This window comes from Solanum verrucosum, unplaced genomic scaffold, assembly GCF_900185275.1.
Source record: "Solanum verrucosum unplaced genomic scaffold, falcon-dt-bn FXZP01000261.1, whole genome shotgun sequence".
Taxonomy (NCBI): domain Eukaryota; kingdom Viridiplantae; phylum Streptophyta; class Magnoliopsida; order Solanales; family Solanaceae; genus Solanum; species Solanum verrucosum.
Window position 1 is genome coordinate 9,236,059 of NW_026019969.1, and position 15,757 is coordinate 9,251,815.

A 15,757-nucleotide genomic window follows, 5' to 3' on the forward strand; every position below is an offset into this window, starting at 1 on the left:
TATACTAGTAAAGATTTCAATATTGATTTAAAATTTGAATATGAACATTTTAATTTAATAAAAATAAAAATTTAACTCATTTTTTTAATAGATGTTTAAACTAGTTTCTCTCTATAAAATAATTTTAATGTTAAATTTACATTAATAATTGTCCTTAATTGTAATTTGCCTCTCAAAAGTACTTTTTAAAAAAGATTAGTCAAACACAATATGCTTATAAAAAATACTTTTCAAATGAATTAGCCAAATACAAATTAATATTTTTTTCAAAAGCACTTTTCTAAAAAGTTATTTTTAAAAAATATTTCTAAAAATAAACAGTTTTTAGCAGCAATGTCAAACGGGCTCTAAGATGGTATTTTGATTTAGAGTATTGCACATCATTATACCCTGACCCGCCAACCCGAGCCCCGACCCTAACCCTAACTCGGGACACGAGGCTTGATTTGAGACCGACTCTACCTTGGACCCGAGACTCGAGCCATGAACCTGACCCGGGACCCAAGACTTACCTGATCGGGGATTCGAGAGCCGATCCTAGTGAGTACAATGAAAAATATTTGAGCAAAATTCACAAACGATAAAATTGCGCTAAGCTGACAATCGTTTTAAAATGGATCATGCTTAAATTACTTCAAATTTAGCCCAATTTTAATTTACTTTAACCTCACCTATAAAAATCTGGACGAATTCAATAGATCATTTGTTTTTGCGCTAATTTTGACAGCCCTAAATTAATTCTAAAAATAGGTAACAAACCTGAAAATTAATTAATTCCATAATACTGATACGATTAGTTCATGACTTCATGTCCTAAGTTTCACTACATTAATTATAATTTCTTAATTTTTCAACTTGGAGAAATGTATTCCCCCTCTCTCTGTTTTACTTTATGTTATTTTTCATAAAAAAAATGTATATTCGAATTAAAACAAAAAATTAATTAGTTTGACCCTCCTCCTAATCTGGTTACATAAGGTGGAACACAGAAATCTTTTACTAATTGTTTGCGTCCAAAGGCAATACCAACAAGAAAGTCCTATTTTTTTGAAAGTAGTATTACTTCAAGATTGATTAGGGTTTTATTTTGTTATATTAATCACACCTAATTAAATACGTAAACTATTCTCTAGTCAAATAGATTTTGTACTAATTTAATTGTTTTTTTTACTAAAATTTTCTGACATGAAATTTTTATTTTTAACCAAAATTTTAAAAACCAATTATATATCCATTTAATGATCCGACCCATTTAATCTGATCCACTAAATCATTGAAAAGTCGTCATTCTCGATCCCTTAACCTATATTATAGATTCATAAATCCATTTATACTATGTGTACTGCTTTCAGTTGAATCCACCATCTTCTTGTTAAAATATTTCATCCTTCAATCATGAAAGTATATGAAGCGTAGACGAAAAAAGAAATTAGTTTCAGTAACCAATAATTCTGATCTTCCGGAGGCAATAATAGAACAAATCTTGAGTTGTTTGCCAGTTAAAGCATTGTTGAGATTCAAAAGTGTAAGCAAAGATTGGAATTCCATAATTCTTGATCATCACTTTATTTTCCTTCATTCTGAAAATTCATCCTTGTTGATTTACAACAAGTCTGAAAATGATGAATTTGTCGTCTTAGATGGATGCAAAGGATTACTTTTGGAGCAAAGTATAGTTAATAATAATAATAATTCGAGACTATATCGTATAAGGAATCCTGAAATTGGCCAACTTGTTCAACTTCCCAACCCACAAAACAATCCTAGTTTGCTCATGACCCTTGATTTTCTCCCATCTAAGCAAGTTTTCAAGATTCTTTCCATTTATAAAGACGAAAATTCTCGAAATTTGGGTTGTGAAATTCTCACCATTGGGAATGAAAGTAGTTGTTTGTGGAGACTCCTGGAATTACCAACCTGTCAAAACGTGGAGAATGTGACAAATTGTCACGTTTTTGTTACATCTGAAGTTTCTTATTGCATTTGGGGAATAATCAACCAAACCGCTGCTATAAAGATTGATATATTGGACATGGAGAACGAGATCTACATTACTACTGCAACTTTACCTAGAGGTAATTTTACTTCAAAATTGGGCTTTGATAATTATATAGAATGGAACGAAAAGGTCTCGTTTGGTAAAATAGTAAACGATGAGCTTCATGTCTTGGTGTTAGACGATTATAAAACGAATAAATGGATTGAAGAAAAACGGACCGTCAAGATGAAAAACTTGAAAGAGGAAGATGAACCAATTGAAATTCTCTCTGTCAATGATCTCGAGTTGTACTTTTTATTACCAGAAAAGAAAAGTTTCTATCGGTATAATTTTACTTCGGGGAAGGTAGATATTGTGTTGTCAGATTACGACGATTCTAAAGTTTTAGCTGTCTTTCATTCTTCTTTGTATACTTTAAATGGAATGCACTCTATCTAATAACAACTTTTATTTGCTTTAATATGTTTTTTTTTTTTAGTGAAGGATCTATCGAAACGAGTATTATAATCTTGAAGAAGATTACTAGAGGAGGAATTTCATTTTATTCCGCTTTTCAAAATAGTAAAAAGGGAATTGAGTAAAATATCCTTGTTCATAGTTTCAACAGACTCTCTTTTGTCAACTTGATCCTTAGTTATTTTTATAGGCAAAGACGATCAGCTGCGCTTTACTTTAGTCATATTAAGGTGAATAGATTGAACTAAACCTCCCTATATCAAGATATTGAAGCATTTAATGTACAATTATTTTTTGTTAAAAGGATTCAATTAGCTAATGGATGTATTGTAATAGTTCGTAAAACTGGGAAGTATTTAAACTAATTTAATTTATTTTTTTAACCTACCAAATAAGAATGCAGTATACGATATAAGATCACATTATTCTTTAAATTTGCCTTAAAAAATTAGTTCAACTTTTTTCAAACTTCAAACTATAAAAATTACAATATTTTTTAAAGATAAAAATGGAGAAATAATATTTTCTACGAAATCTTATATTCCAAAGTCTTTTTCTAAAAATTGAAAATAGTATCCAAGTCAACGTAAAAAACATGCCAAAGATTTATCATCTCTATGTAATTAAATCCCGAGTTATTGAGAAGTAAAAAAATGATGAGATTATGGAAGTAAATATTCTTGCATTTATTGCTACTGCACTATTTGTTCTAAGTGTTTGATATGAAGAAAAAAAAGGTTAGAATGTGTTTGATATGAAGAGAACAAGTTCGAATCAACCGGAACAAAATAGTTATGTGTTTTGATATGAAAAAAAACAAGTTCGAATCAACCGGAACAAAATTCGATGGTTTAATTTATTTTATTTTTTTGAAGGGGGAGCTTGGATACGAGGGCAGGCTAATGATGGTGGTTTCATTTATTTAATTTTTTTGAAGAGGGAGCTTGGATACTGAGTAAATAAAAGGTTGTAATTTGAGGTTAGAGGAGAGTTTTTGAAACTATTTTTCTTATTTTTTAAATTTATTTTAGAGGTAAGTCATTTTCTTCAACTTTGAAAAAAATATATTGATTTGAAAAACATTTGCGCCTGATAAAACTGAAAAACATTTTTCAGAAAATGTTTGGTATGAAAGAAAACAAGTTGGTTTCTAACTTATTTTCTATATTTGATGACAGAAAATATCTTTTATTTTTTGCTAGAGAGTAGAAAATAACAATGGTAGATGATTTGCGTTGAAGGTTAGAAAATAATTGTTCAATATGGATGTTGAACAGATTTGAAGAAATGATGACTTATTTGGTTGCATATTTAGATGCAAGTAAAGAACATGTTGGACATAGGCACAATATTTATTTAGTAGTGATAGAGCTTTAAACTTGCCATTTATATTAATAAGTGATCAATAGATCAATTTTACCAAATGAATACATAAAAATAAACATTAATGTAATATATTTAAATGATTCAGAAAAACATTTGTGGAACTTTTAATAAAAACGAGCCTTTTTTACCAAGCCAAATTCTGTCGAATGAACAACAAACAAGTACACCCAGAATAACAATATTACAAAGCAGACAATTACACTCACATTATAATGGAAGAAAATTACACTCACATATACTATAAACTTGACCACATTATAAACATAAAATTTCTCCAAATTTAGTTTAGCTTGTGAGTTGTTCCTCTTTGTGAGTTTCAATGGTAACATCAGACTGTGGATAGGCAACACAAGTTAACACATATCCACTACTTATTTGTTCATCTTCAAGAAAGTTTCCATCAGATTGATCAACACTTCCAGATACAATTTTACCAGCACAAGATGAGCAAGAACCTGCCCTGCATGAATAAGGAAGTTCATGTCCTTCTTCCTCAGCTTGATCAAGAATGTACACATCATCTGGACAATCAAATTCTACTGCTCCTGAAGGTGTAATAAGTTTCACTTTGTATGTAGCCATACAAGTTATTTTGCCACCATTTGCATATTTAACCCCAAGGAGAGCTGGAAATGTCACAATTGGTTTTCTTGGCATGAAGGAGGTACTGATCATGGTGCCTGAAATACTAGCCATTTTTATCTTTCTTGTGCTTGGCTGGATCTCACTTCACTAATGAGCATTTAAATTGGGAGCTTGTGGAAATGATTTGTTTAGGCTAATCTTCCACGTGTCAGCATAATACGGCACAGAAGACTATTCCTATCAATTCAGATTCTGGACATTTTGTCAGTTAGTAGAGTCTAGAAATGTCTGTCCAATCTAGATGGCTGAAGAAGGTCTTGATGGGCGGGCGGGCATCCACAACTTTTTTTTTATGAATTGATTTTGTTTCTATTCCCAGCAAAATACTGCTCTTTGATGGCGTAGGAGGAATAGTAATAGTCCACCCAACCGAATACGAAAATGAAAGACAACTATAATAGCTAACGGGGCAGTAAAGGGTTATTTGGTCGAGAAATGCAATTACAAATGAGGAAAATGGAAAACTGGTCTCGCTGCTTGCAATGTGTGGAATCCCAAATCGTTATCGTAAATTGTTCAACAACTTGTCTGGGCATAAAGAATAAACAAAAATTAAGTAGCAATGTTTTTTGCATCTGCGTCGTATAGTATTGGAGATATAACTACATCACAGCTGTAACTCTTACCATGCTAGCCTTGAATCATCCAAAGTCTCCATTCTAATTTAAGTACAAATGAAAATAGGAGATTTCTTTTACAGCCCAAGGAATATGGAAAATTTTCAGGGCTCCCCAGAATACAAGCAGAGGTACCTACCATCATTAAACCAAATTGAATCCCACAAAGATACATGGTTCTTGAGGTTGTTCTTGACCTTACTGCTAGATACCAAGCAAATATAGCAGTGTCAGTCCTACTCTTCTTTGTTAAAACATCAGTCACATTTGATGTTCCTATAGATCCTCCTCACGAACAGATGTGAGCCCAAAAATCCAACAGCACCTAAGTTTAAATGACAAGGCTGATTAGAACTAACATGAAGCAAGATGAAATACCAATTGAAATTACACACAAGCAATAGACTCAATATGGCAGAAATGGTCCAACTGGTACTCATACTCACCGCAGAGAATTCCTAAGCCAAGACAAAACATCAGTGTATATCCAAAATAGAAGCTGGTCTGGAAGAACCCTGACATCTTAGTTTTCACATAGTAGTAATATACTGAGTACAGGTAGACATAGACAGCTGTAGAGAATGCTGAGAAGAATGAAGTCCACTGCCAATGATAATTCTCAGCATTTAGCAGGAAATATGTGCCCACGATGGTCACACAGACAGTAACAACAATGAGTATCAGGAACACCAAAAGCATGAACCCGTAAACATAGTACACCTGCAAAAACCATAACTTGGATAAATTAGCAGTGAATTCTATTTTTGTCCAGCAGCTGCTTAGTTGAGAAGTAAACTATAATATCCTGCTACCTAACAGAAGGGGTTCTTTCATATATTCCATATCAATTTGATTATTTTTTTTGAAGTACGATTAATAATGCAGGCAGTGCATGCTAGCAAAAGATAAGACATTCTATTCATAGGAGTTCATTCAAATTTACACAATCTAACTTGTTCACGAGGAAAAGGGCATCAAGATGGACCCACTAGGTCAGCATCCTGAATCAGTTGGAGTTCGTTTCATGCTCATACTTATTTGCAGCAAGGTCCAAGCTATGGACAGAATCAAATTGTTTCTCCCTGAATCCGTTGAAGTTTAACCTTCTTATTATTCAAAATCACTTATAGTGAGTGGTACACAAGCCTCGCATGGGTTTATAGTTTACCTTGTAATTCCAGAAGGATGTGAAGACGAAATACATCTCGATAAATATGCTGCCAAATGGTAGCAGACCACCCATCAAGGAGATTACAGATGGTGTCAAGTACCACTTTTTCACAGGTATAGGGCGAGGAATGGTCTTGACACGGCACGGATTGTTTGGAGCACCACTCCAGTTTCTTCCAACAACTGTACCCAGAAGAGCCAAGGGGAAGGAAATGAATGCCCAGATGACGAAGACAACCACCATTGTGCCAAAGGGAATTGCTGCTAGAGACCCATAAAATATGGCAATTGTGTTCAGAACGAAGCCAATTCCAAAGCACATAAATGGAAAGAGTGATGCTGTCAGAATCATCGACTTGATCCAGCTTTTCCCTGCAACAAGAAGAAAAACAGTATGACTATTGCACTTGAAAAAAAAAAAAAGGAAGCAAGAGAAAAAATGTGTTGTCATTCCAAAGTTCTGCCGATTAAACGGAAGAACACAGAAATAAAAACCATGCACAGTGGCAGGTACCCCAAAACAGGAGCCACTAGCAATATGTCCCACATTACACATCAATAAATGATAAGACAAAAGATCCCAGCTTGAACTACCTCCTTAGATGAAATAGAAGTGCCGAAAGGAAGAGGGGGAAAAGGGGTCCAATAAAATATTAGTCCCTTAATAAGGATAAATATAGATAAGAAAGGAAACATACCACCATTCCGTGAGTACATTGCACCACTAACATAGCCCGAAATGAATGATGTCAAAGCATAACATACAATAAAAGTCGTAACTATGGATCCTCTCCTGAAAAGAATGCACACATACTATTTAAATTAGATATATTACAGAGTAGCAAGGAAACATAGTACTCAAACAAATACTAATAGCAACCAGTAATGTTATTGCAATCCTAACCATGAAACTAGAAGTACCAGACAGATCCATCACGAATTGCCTCTATACTCTATTCCTAAATAGATAGCCAACAACTACAGTTCAAAGGTATCAATCAAGGATCCAACATACCCAACATACAACATCCCCACAATTGCCAACAGTATGACAAGGAGGACAAGCAATGCCAGTTGTGCCCCAGTACCAACAAGAGCAGAAAGTAACACTAGGTTAAGGGGAGTCCGAAACACATCTCCATGAACAAGTTTCCAACCAGACTCTTCACTCACATCTCTTTCCTGAGACAAAAAACATAATGATTAAGAAAAGCAGCCTCAAAGTTGCAATTATTTTTTTTAAATGGAATGGATAAGCCTCAAACTTGAATCTTATCTAAACAGAATGTTGTTTAAAGCACAAAGTTGTTACCAGAGTCTCCAGGTCATCATCTTCCCGAGCATATTTGGCATAATCATTCCTTAGCGTCCGCATCAATATCATAGACACCAGACCAGTAAGAAAGATGACCATCATGAAGGAATTAAAGATGGAGAACCAATGAATCTGCACAGTGCATAACACAATTACAAACAACACATAAAAAAGAAAAATTGAATCTCATGGTGCTAATTAAATGCCAATCATTGGAGCAGATGAATAAAATTAAGAAAACGATGTTATCCAAGTAATCTCCAGTTCTCCACCTGATGCTCAAAAAATGGATAATCCAAGTAAACTTCAAAGCGACGAGCAAAACTGATATTGGTTGGCTGCCATTTGACAGAATATGTCATGTCCAAGGTTCTCCCAGCCTCCAAAGGCTTTGGGCCCTCTTGAGAGATATTGACATGAATGATCTGCAAGAACCAAAACATGGGAAAGATGAGCATGTAGACTTATCCACCAAATTTGGATGAGATGATCAAATCACAAACCTGGTCCTTATTGTATTTGATATGTATGTTCTTATGTGTGTAAAGTACATGCTTGTTATCACTGTTTCTGTCAGGATGTTGCTCACCAACAAAACCTATAACACAGACAAAGCACAAATGATACCGCCTTTTTTTTCATTTTTTGACAAGAAAAATTAAGGCAGAGAGAGAGTACATACCCCACATCGGCAGGTCATCTGAAAAACATTCAACAATCCGGAAACAAAAGAAGGTAAAGGTCAAGACAAAAAATCAACAGAATTCAAAAGAATCTAAACAAAATAACAGAAGGCAGAACATCTGAAAATGGAAAAAGCGAAAAAAAGTTCAGCGCTGAACCAGAATTAGGTTTAAATCAACACAGCCAATCAAAATAAGGTCAACAGGAATGTGGCAATTAAACAATAAATAAGAGTGTACATTTAATAAAATAACATAAATAGATTCCAAAAGGTATCTTCAATAAGATAATGTTAATCAGCATTGCAAGAGTAGGTTTCTGACGAACAAAATGTACTCAATGTTTTTGCAGGGGATATTCATATCATAAAAATATACCAAAGAATAAAGTTTGTAACATACCAATGAAGAATTCAAACCAATAATTGTTTTCAATAGCATCCTTAAATTGCTTGACCTTCGCTTCATCAAGCTCAAGCTCACAAATGCTACCCTTGTCAACGTTTTCTATCAAACAACAAAGAGTCCATGTAAACCTCAAATCAAACAAGAATAACGAGGAGCAACACTGAAGGAGATCCACATACTTTGAAACTTTATGTCAATCTGACTATCAATAAGCTCGTTTCCACCCAAAACTTCACCAAGGCCACCCCATTTGTGAGAACCAGATGCATGACAAAACGGAAGGCTGTAATAGTTGTATGTTTCCTGTGGGTTATTGTAGGGCCCAACTTTATTTACCCATAAGGTAACTGGGTCATCTGATTGATACTGTAGGACAAAGCATAGAAGTCAGAATTTTTTTTGCATAAACGAAGTCCTGGGTAAGAAACAAAACCACAAGCATAATGCAGTAATGCATCCACTTAATTATGCATATTTTAATACTTCCCAGAAATTCACAGGAAACAAACAGGAGATTAAATATTCTCCTCTCTAGTAGATTTTATAGTCCCATATTTTGCAGAAGTGAGCAGAATGTAGAGCAAAGAAACAGACAAACTTGCATTGCTTTATATACAAGAAAAAAGAAAGGTATAGGGTTAACATCTTAACCAAACACCACCAGGCAAGGCACAAACGAGAAAAGATACCCTAATATAAGATGCCCTTAACCACATCGGTCCATTACGTATCACTAAGTGCTAGATCTCATTAGAGTGGAAGTGTCAAACGAACTATAAATACGCCTCCATAGAAAATCCTAGACCCTCACCTCGGAAAAAGGAACAAGTATATCATGCACAAACCTCTAGCTCCTTGTTTTTAATGAGATAAGATCAATTAGATCTAAATCAACACACTTTTTGAGGAAGGAAGAAGATGATCTAGAGCAGAACTCCAGAAAAATTGATAAAGGCTTTAAGCCCTGTCAATTGGCTTATGCGAAGATTGAGCAAGCATCACCTGAATAAATCCCTGAGCCAGAAACTAGATGTAAAGGAAAAACAAAGAGCAAGATTTCATTTCAAACAGACACGTATGACCTCAGAGCAAATCTTTGCAATGCACTTCCTAAGCCAAATTTAGGTCGAGAAGGTTGAAACCATTTTTATCCTCAAAAAGAAAAGGTCGAAACCATTTTAAAATTGCAGTAAACCCATACTTAACCCATAAACACTGCAATTTAAAGCGGATTGCTATTATAAAACCATTTCTTAATGATGACACATCCTGACCGTAATAGGTTGGACGGGTTGAGGGGATGGATTATCAACATGCAGTTTGATTTTGTCAGCGCTAAATAAATATCACCCTGCCTGTCCATTGTAGGATTATAGAAAAGAAACCAATAGACATCTAATTCAACATACTTCGATTGCAATTCAAAAATTATAAACATCATTCAGTAGGAATCAGAATTTACAAGAAGCAAACACAAGAATATAATAGAATGTTCTTAGCTTTAAGTGAAAGTAGAATAAAAGCCTCTTACAGTGCAAGTCATGCAGAACTATAGTTGGCACGCAGAGAAAAGGCTCTCAACCTAAACTATAGACCGTACAAGAATATCCGTGATAGAGCTTATTAGAACAAACCTCACTCAGAAGTTAAATAGTTATGAAAAGATAAAATCAGTGAAGACTGAAGACCAGTCAATAAACAAGTTTTACAGTACATGCACCATCAACTAAGGTTTCACCATTTTCAACTGCAAGACTCTGGCGCCACTGCAAATCCACTTCAATGACCTACTAGATACCCAACTCCACCAGGTGCACTAATTAGTTTTTTATAAAACAGCAGCACACCTGTCTCATCAATTCACTCCTTCCATCATCTGATCAGCAATACAATAAAGCCATTTAATCTAAACTAGAAGGCATCAAATTTATTTCCTTATCTGATAGTTGATCTCTCCATCCGAAGGTGTCACCAACAACGGAGTCCCACTTGTCTAGTTGCTCCTAATGCATCTTATCAGGCAACATATTGAAATTATCTAATCTGAACTAAAAGGGGTCACCTTTTTGACCCTTCCTTGATCTTTTCATCCTAATAAGTTGAGTCCCACCACCATGCGAATTCACAACTCAGTCTTTATAACAGACATTAAACAATATATAGGATGAAACAATATATAGGATGAAGGAGGTGCTGCAACCAATTCACTACTCAAACTTAACTGGTAAAGGAACACATAGAAAATTAACCTCGGTTCTGTCTTTAATGAATGAAATTAAGAAAAATAACCTCACTCCAAATCTTAACCAGTGCAGTTACATGTCATCTGCAGAAGGTAACCACCGTGATTAAATCCTCCTCAGAACAGCCACCAAGGCACATTCTTAAGGACATGTTAGTACCTTTACTCGACTATTACAACATAATCATTACACATAACAAGCGTTACACTTACGAAACACAATTAGCAAATGAAACACATATATATGACAAATTTGAGATCAGGCGCAAAAGTTTTTGGAGATCTAAAGTCAAACCATTACTTTGCATTAACAAAACGGTAATTAATCTCATCACTTCGAATCAAATCTACTAAAACCCGGAAAATTTTCGGAATAACGGAAGCAATGCACAATCAAGATCTTCGCAATTTGATTCGCCAATAGATCTGAACAACATAGGGATGTTTCCAACGAGAAAGAAAGAAAAAGAATGCGTATAGCTTAAAAATCAAGAAAGCCAACCGAAATTAGGGTTTTTCGCGTTCTTGGAATCGAACATTTTACCTTGTGATCAGACTCGGAAGCAAGCGCCGGCGAGACGAGGAGCAAGGCGGCGAGGAAGGAGAACAATGTTAGTGATCGGACGGTGGGCCGCATCATAATCGCCGGCGACGATAGGAGTGGCGCGTGAGATATTGGCAGAATGAAACGGGGGATCCGACCCAAAGTCGTGAACGGGCTATATAGATGATGATCTGATTTCAACAGACTCAAGAAGGGAGCAGCAGCACTATTAGAAAGCTGTTTATTTATTAGTAGTAAAGTATCAGCTTTCCTAATATTTTCCTAAATAAATAGAAAATCTAAAATAAAATACTCCATTTTAAGGATATTTTTTATAAAAAAAAAATTAAATTAAAAAAAAAAAAAAAAAAAGAATCAGTTCTACTATAATGACCAAAAATAGCACTAAGAAAATGGACTCATGTACCAAAAATAGCACAACAAGAAGTTTGGAAGAAAGTGAATTATACGCGCTTTAGTTTAAATAATTATTTATTTATTTGTTATTTTCATATTTTAACCGTAATTTAGGATATATTCATCGACATATATTTTATTTTTGAGCTTACATGCATGTCAACTACTTTTAATACGTGTAAAATTAATCAATTTTAGTCAAGATGTTTTTTAAGAAAAGTCTATCACCATGTTGTCTTTTTCCCAATCCCCTAGTTTAGGGATGCTCTATATATTCTAGTGCCCATTTTCCCACAATTCAAATGTGAACTAGTTAGATTATGCATCTTCTCAAGATAAAATCTTTACTTCTTACGTAAAATAATTCTTGAAAAGAACTCCCACAATATATGTAAATTATGGAAAAATAATTATTTACTCAATTATTATATTCATTCTTTAACTGTAATTTATAATATATTCACTGATATATATTTTTATTTTTGAACTTACATGTATATCAACTATTTTTAATACGTATAAAATTCATGAAAATTAATCAATTTTAGTCAAGATGTTTTTTTAAGACAAGTCTTTCACTGTATTGCCTTTTTCCCAAGCCCCTAGTTTAGGGATGCTCTACATATTCTAGTGCCCATTTTCCTAGAATTCAAATGTGAACAAGGTCTAGTGTAGATTATAACATCTTCTCAAGAAATTTTTTTTACTTCTTATATAAAATATATCTTGAAAAGAACTCCCACGATGTATGAAAATTATGGGAAAATGCTCATGGGGACCTTAGTCAACGATTTCATTTTTTCGTGAGTCTTTTCTTTATTCGATTGAAATGTTTGAATTATGATGAACGTTGTATATATTCAGTTACATTAAAGGTTATAGATCTTAAATACAATGAGAAAAGTCTTACTCTCAAATGACGATTAGCTAATGATGTTTATTTTAGTGTACACCTTTTATGTAGTCCTAACTTTTAAAAATTGTGTAATAGATCCAAAATATAAGGTAGAGTTTGGGACAAGCAAGACAATTTGCGTTGCTTTGACTATTTATTTTACAGTGTAATGGACCACTATTTCAAGTTGTGTTACACAACTGATCAAATTGTTGGGTCTGAGGTTAGATCACAAAGAGATTTAAGAATTAGACAATTTAATATTAGTTTTGCTTGGAATCCAGATTGAGTAAAGTTGAAATAATTGTCATTTGCGATTTTGGGGAATTATATATATTGTGAAGAAATTGTTTGTTCCTTTCATCATCTTTCAAAAATCTAAACTTCTTATCTTCATTCTTATCTCTATCTTTAGTTGTTTGTCCTTGTAGTTCATGAGTTTAGATTGACTATCAATAATTATATTAAGTTCATCAGTTTTAGATATTACTATTATAATTTGACTATCAATAATTATATTAATGTTTGAATGTTTGTATTGAAAATTTGTATTGTCTAAAAAAACACATATTAAGAAAGGAAGGATGAGCAAACAAAAAATCAGTAAAATGACACAAGCAAACGCGGTACATCATTGATATGTGATATAAAGGATAAAATAGATCTCAATAATTTCAAGTTACGATAACATATATTTGACCATTATTTTGGATGATTTTGTTGGCTTGAGAGGAAGAAAGAGGTATTCTCCAGCTATATATCGGAGCAATTTGGATATGCAATTTGAAATTATAATGTGAAATTTAATTAATATTAAATTAAAAATTTAGTTGGATTTGTATTTTAAAATTTATTAACTTGTATTTTTTTTTCATAAATATAAAAAACTTATATGCTGTAAAAACAATTTTAAAAAATCATTTCTTATACACTCTACCAAATAAGCAAATTATAGTTCATAAAAATAAGACATCGAAATATCTTACAAATCATATATATATAAAGGAGAAACATAGATAATGTGATGTGACACCTCTCTATGATGTTCATTCCTATTTATCTTTTTTGCTTTTTTTTCTTCATTTCTTTTCATTAAATAATTTGTTAACCTCCATCTATTTACATTCCCCACTTAAATAACATGTCTCTTCGATTCCTTTCTAACTATTATTATGATTTACATAATCTATGAATAACAATTATATATGGACATGTTGAACGTTCCTTTTCATTTTCATTTTCACTTTCTCATTCCTTCTTTTTATTAGTATAGTTTTTTCCTCTTTATTAAAAACAAAATCTTCATTTTTTTCATCAAACACATACTTAATAATGTCACAATATGGTCTTCATTTTGATAAGGATCATATATATATTTATTAAAAATCCATCGTATAGATCATGGATATATTCTTCAAGATTCATCACATAGATGTTCACATTAGTTTGGTACAAGTTCATCAAAATGAAGAAGGAAACTAAATGATCTTGAAAGAGTTCATTAAGAGAGATGGTCATATATTATTTCAAAAGTTTGAATGGTTTTCAAATATTTTGAAGATTCATTCATGTATTGTTTTGATTTCAATTAAAATTATTCTATTGTTTTTGTTTTTTTTTAGATATATAATTTTCTTTTTGTTCAGCGAAAATTGAATTATGAAACTCTACTAACCAACATATTAGAAAGCTAAATTATCATTTTATTTCTCATTCAACGTTGCTCTTCTTCTTACTATTGTTATGCGAATGAATGAAAATGAAAAGTTATACAATTTTATTTTTGTGTATACCTGTTTATCAATTTCTAATTAATATTTTAAATTTCTGTCACAATTGAAAGATATAATATTACTCATGACACAATTCTCATAGTTATTGCATATTGTTGCCCCTAAAAATATATGATATGATTTATCATATTAAAAATTGGTCACAGAGTAATTAAATAAATAAATCATCTATTTAGTATTTTTAAAACTGTTAATTAATAAACAAATTATTTAATGAAAAAAATAAGAAAAATTTCCTATTTTCATATTATAAAAACTCAAAAGTCAAATCATTTTCTCCTCTTAATCACATTAATTATATTAAAACTAAAAAAAATACTATTTCTTTAACTTCTCTTAATTATTGCAAAAACAACTTTAAATTCTCCCAATAACATATGTGTAGTATGATCATATACATAAAATATTTTTCTTTATGATATTATAACTAAGATGTACATATGAAATATTTTTTTTATAGTTCTACTATAATAAATGTGCATATGTGATTAATATGTATTTAACTTATAATTATTTAAAGCAAAAACAATTTATCTTAAATTTTCCACATTAAAGGAGTTATCTTTTGAATAGTTATATCATTATCATATATTGTTTTTATAAGTGATGACTACAATAATGATTAGCTTAATGTTATAAAACTCTCTGACTGCTCTACATGTGTTAGGGACAAATATTGATTAAACTCTTGGTAAACCTTTCTATAACTTGACACTTAATGTATTATCGAAAATTTAATATTTTGTCACTCTATGATAATTTTTATATAGTAAAAAAGATAAGTAACACATCAAATTATTAATGATACTATGATTTTTTATAAATATACATTTTATTTTTTATGTTATCTTTTCAATTCTTTTATTTTCTATTGTAAAGTATGATCTCTTATGTAATGTTATATAATCAACTTAATTTCTTTTTCTTGAGATGTTTTTCTCAATAGATATTATACAAAAATGAAAGTTGAAATATGTGATCCTTTAATATTAACAAATCATATGACATGCAAGCTGGGGTGGATTTACGTAGGACGAAGGGGGTTCATCCGAACCCCCTTCGTCGAAAAATTACACTATATATATTAGATTAAATTTTTAATATACGTGTATATATATAGTACTGAACCCCCTGAACATACACCAAAGGCGTAGCTCAGTGGCGTTGGGGGTTCAGGAATTCACTCT

The 15,757-nt window shown here is 32.2% G+C and overlaps 3 protein-coding genes across 3 annotated transcripts; 1 reads left to right on the forward strand and 2 right to left on the reverse strand.

Annotated features, from left to right (window-relative positions):
- The first annotated feature begins 1,405 nt into the window (after window positions 1-1,405).
- Window positions 1,406-2,437, forward strand: LOC125814983 (putative F-box/kelch-repeat protein At1g12870). Its single transcript, XM_049494413.1, has one exon. It carries the CDS (start codon window positions 1,406-1,408, stop codon window positions 2,435-2,437), a length of 1,032 nt encoding a protein of 343 aa, XP_049350370.1.
- Window positions 2,438-3,949: 1,512 nt separating this feature from the next.
- Window positions 3,950-4,549, reverse strand: LOC125815740 (ferredoxin-like). Its single transcript, XM_049495288.1, has one exon. It carries the CDS (start codon window positions 4,535-4,537, stop codon window positions 4,127-4,129), a length of 411 nt encoding a protein of 136 aa, XP_049351245.1. The 5' UTR covers window positions 4,538-4,549; the 3' UTR covers window positions 3,950-4,126.
- A 567-nt stretch (window positions 4,550-5,116) lies between these two features.
- Window positions 5,117-11,685, reverse strand: LOC125816328 (transmembrane 9 superfamily member 1). The gene is made up of 12 exons (XM_049495918.1): window positions 11,466-11,685; window positions 8,859-9,045; window positions 8,674-8,778; window positions 8,271-8,288; window positions 8,092-8,186; window positions 7,861-8,013; window positions 7,586-7,720; window positions 7,289-7,455; window positions 6,972-7,066; window positions 6,272-6,645; window positions 5,550-5,823; window positions 5,117-5,428 (listed from the first exon to the last, which is right to left on the reverse strand). The coding sequence occupies exons 1-12, from the start codon at window positions 11,559-11,561 to the stop codon at window positions 5,361-5,363; spliced, it is 1,767 nt and encodes a 588-aa protein (XP_049351875.1). The 5' UTR covers window positions 11,562-11,685; the 3' UTR covers window positions 5,117-5,360.
- Between the last annotated feature and the right edge of the window lie 4,072 nt (window positions 11,686-15,757).

Excerpts from the sequence above, each read along its gene's own strand:
- LOC125814983 (XM_049494413.1), top strand. The coding sequence starts at position 1,406 with ATGAAGCGTAGACGAAAAAAGAAATTAGTTTCAGTAACCAATAATTCT.
- LOC125815740 (XM_049495288.1), bottom strand. The coding sequence starts at position 4,537 with ATGGCTAGTATTTCAGGCACCATGATCAGTACCTCCTTCATGCCAAGA.
- LOC125816328 (XM_049495918.1), bottom strand. The coding sequence starts at position 11,561 with ATGATGCGGCCCACCGTCCGATCACTAACATTGTTCTCCTTCCTCGCC. Across the intron at positions 8,014-8,091 it reads TCAAATACAATAAGGACCAG|ATCATTCATGTCAATATCTC; the intron begins GTTTGTGATTTG and ends TGGTTCTTGCAG. Across the intron at positions 5,429-5,549 it reads TGGCTTAGGAATTCTCTGCG|GTGCTGTTGGATTTTTGGGC; the intron begins GTGAGTATGAGT and ends ATTTAAACTTAG.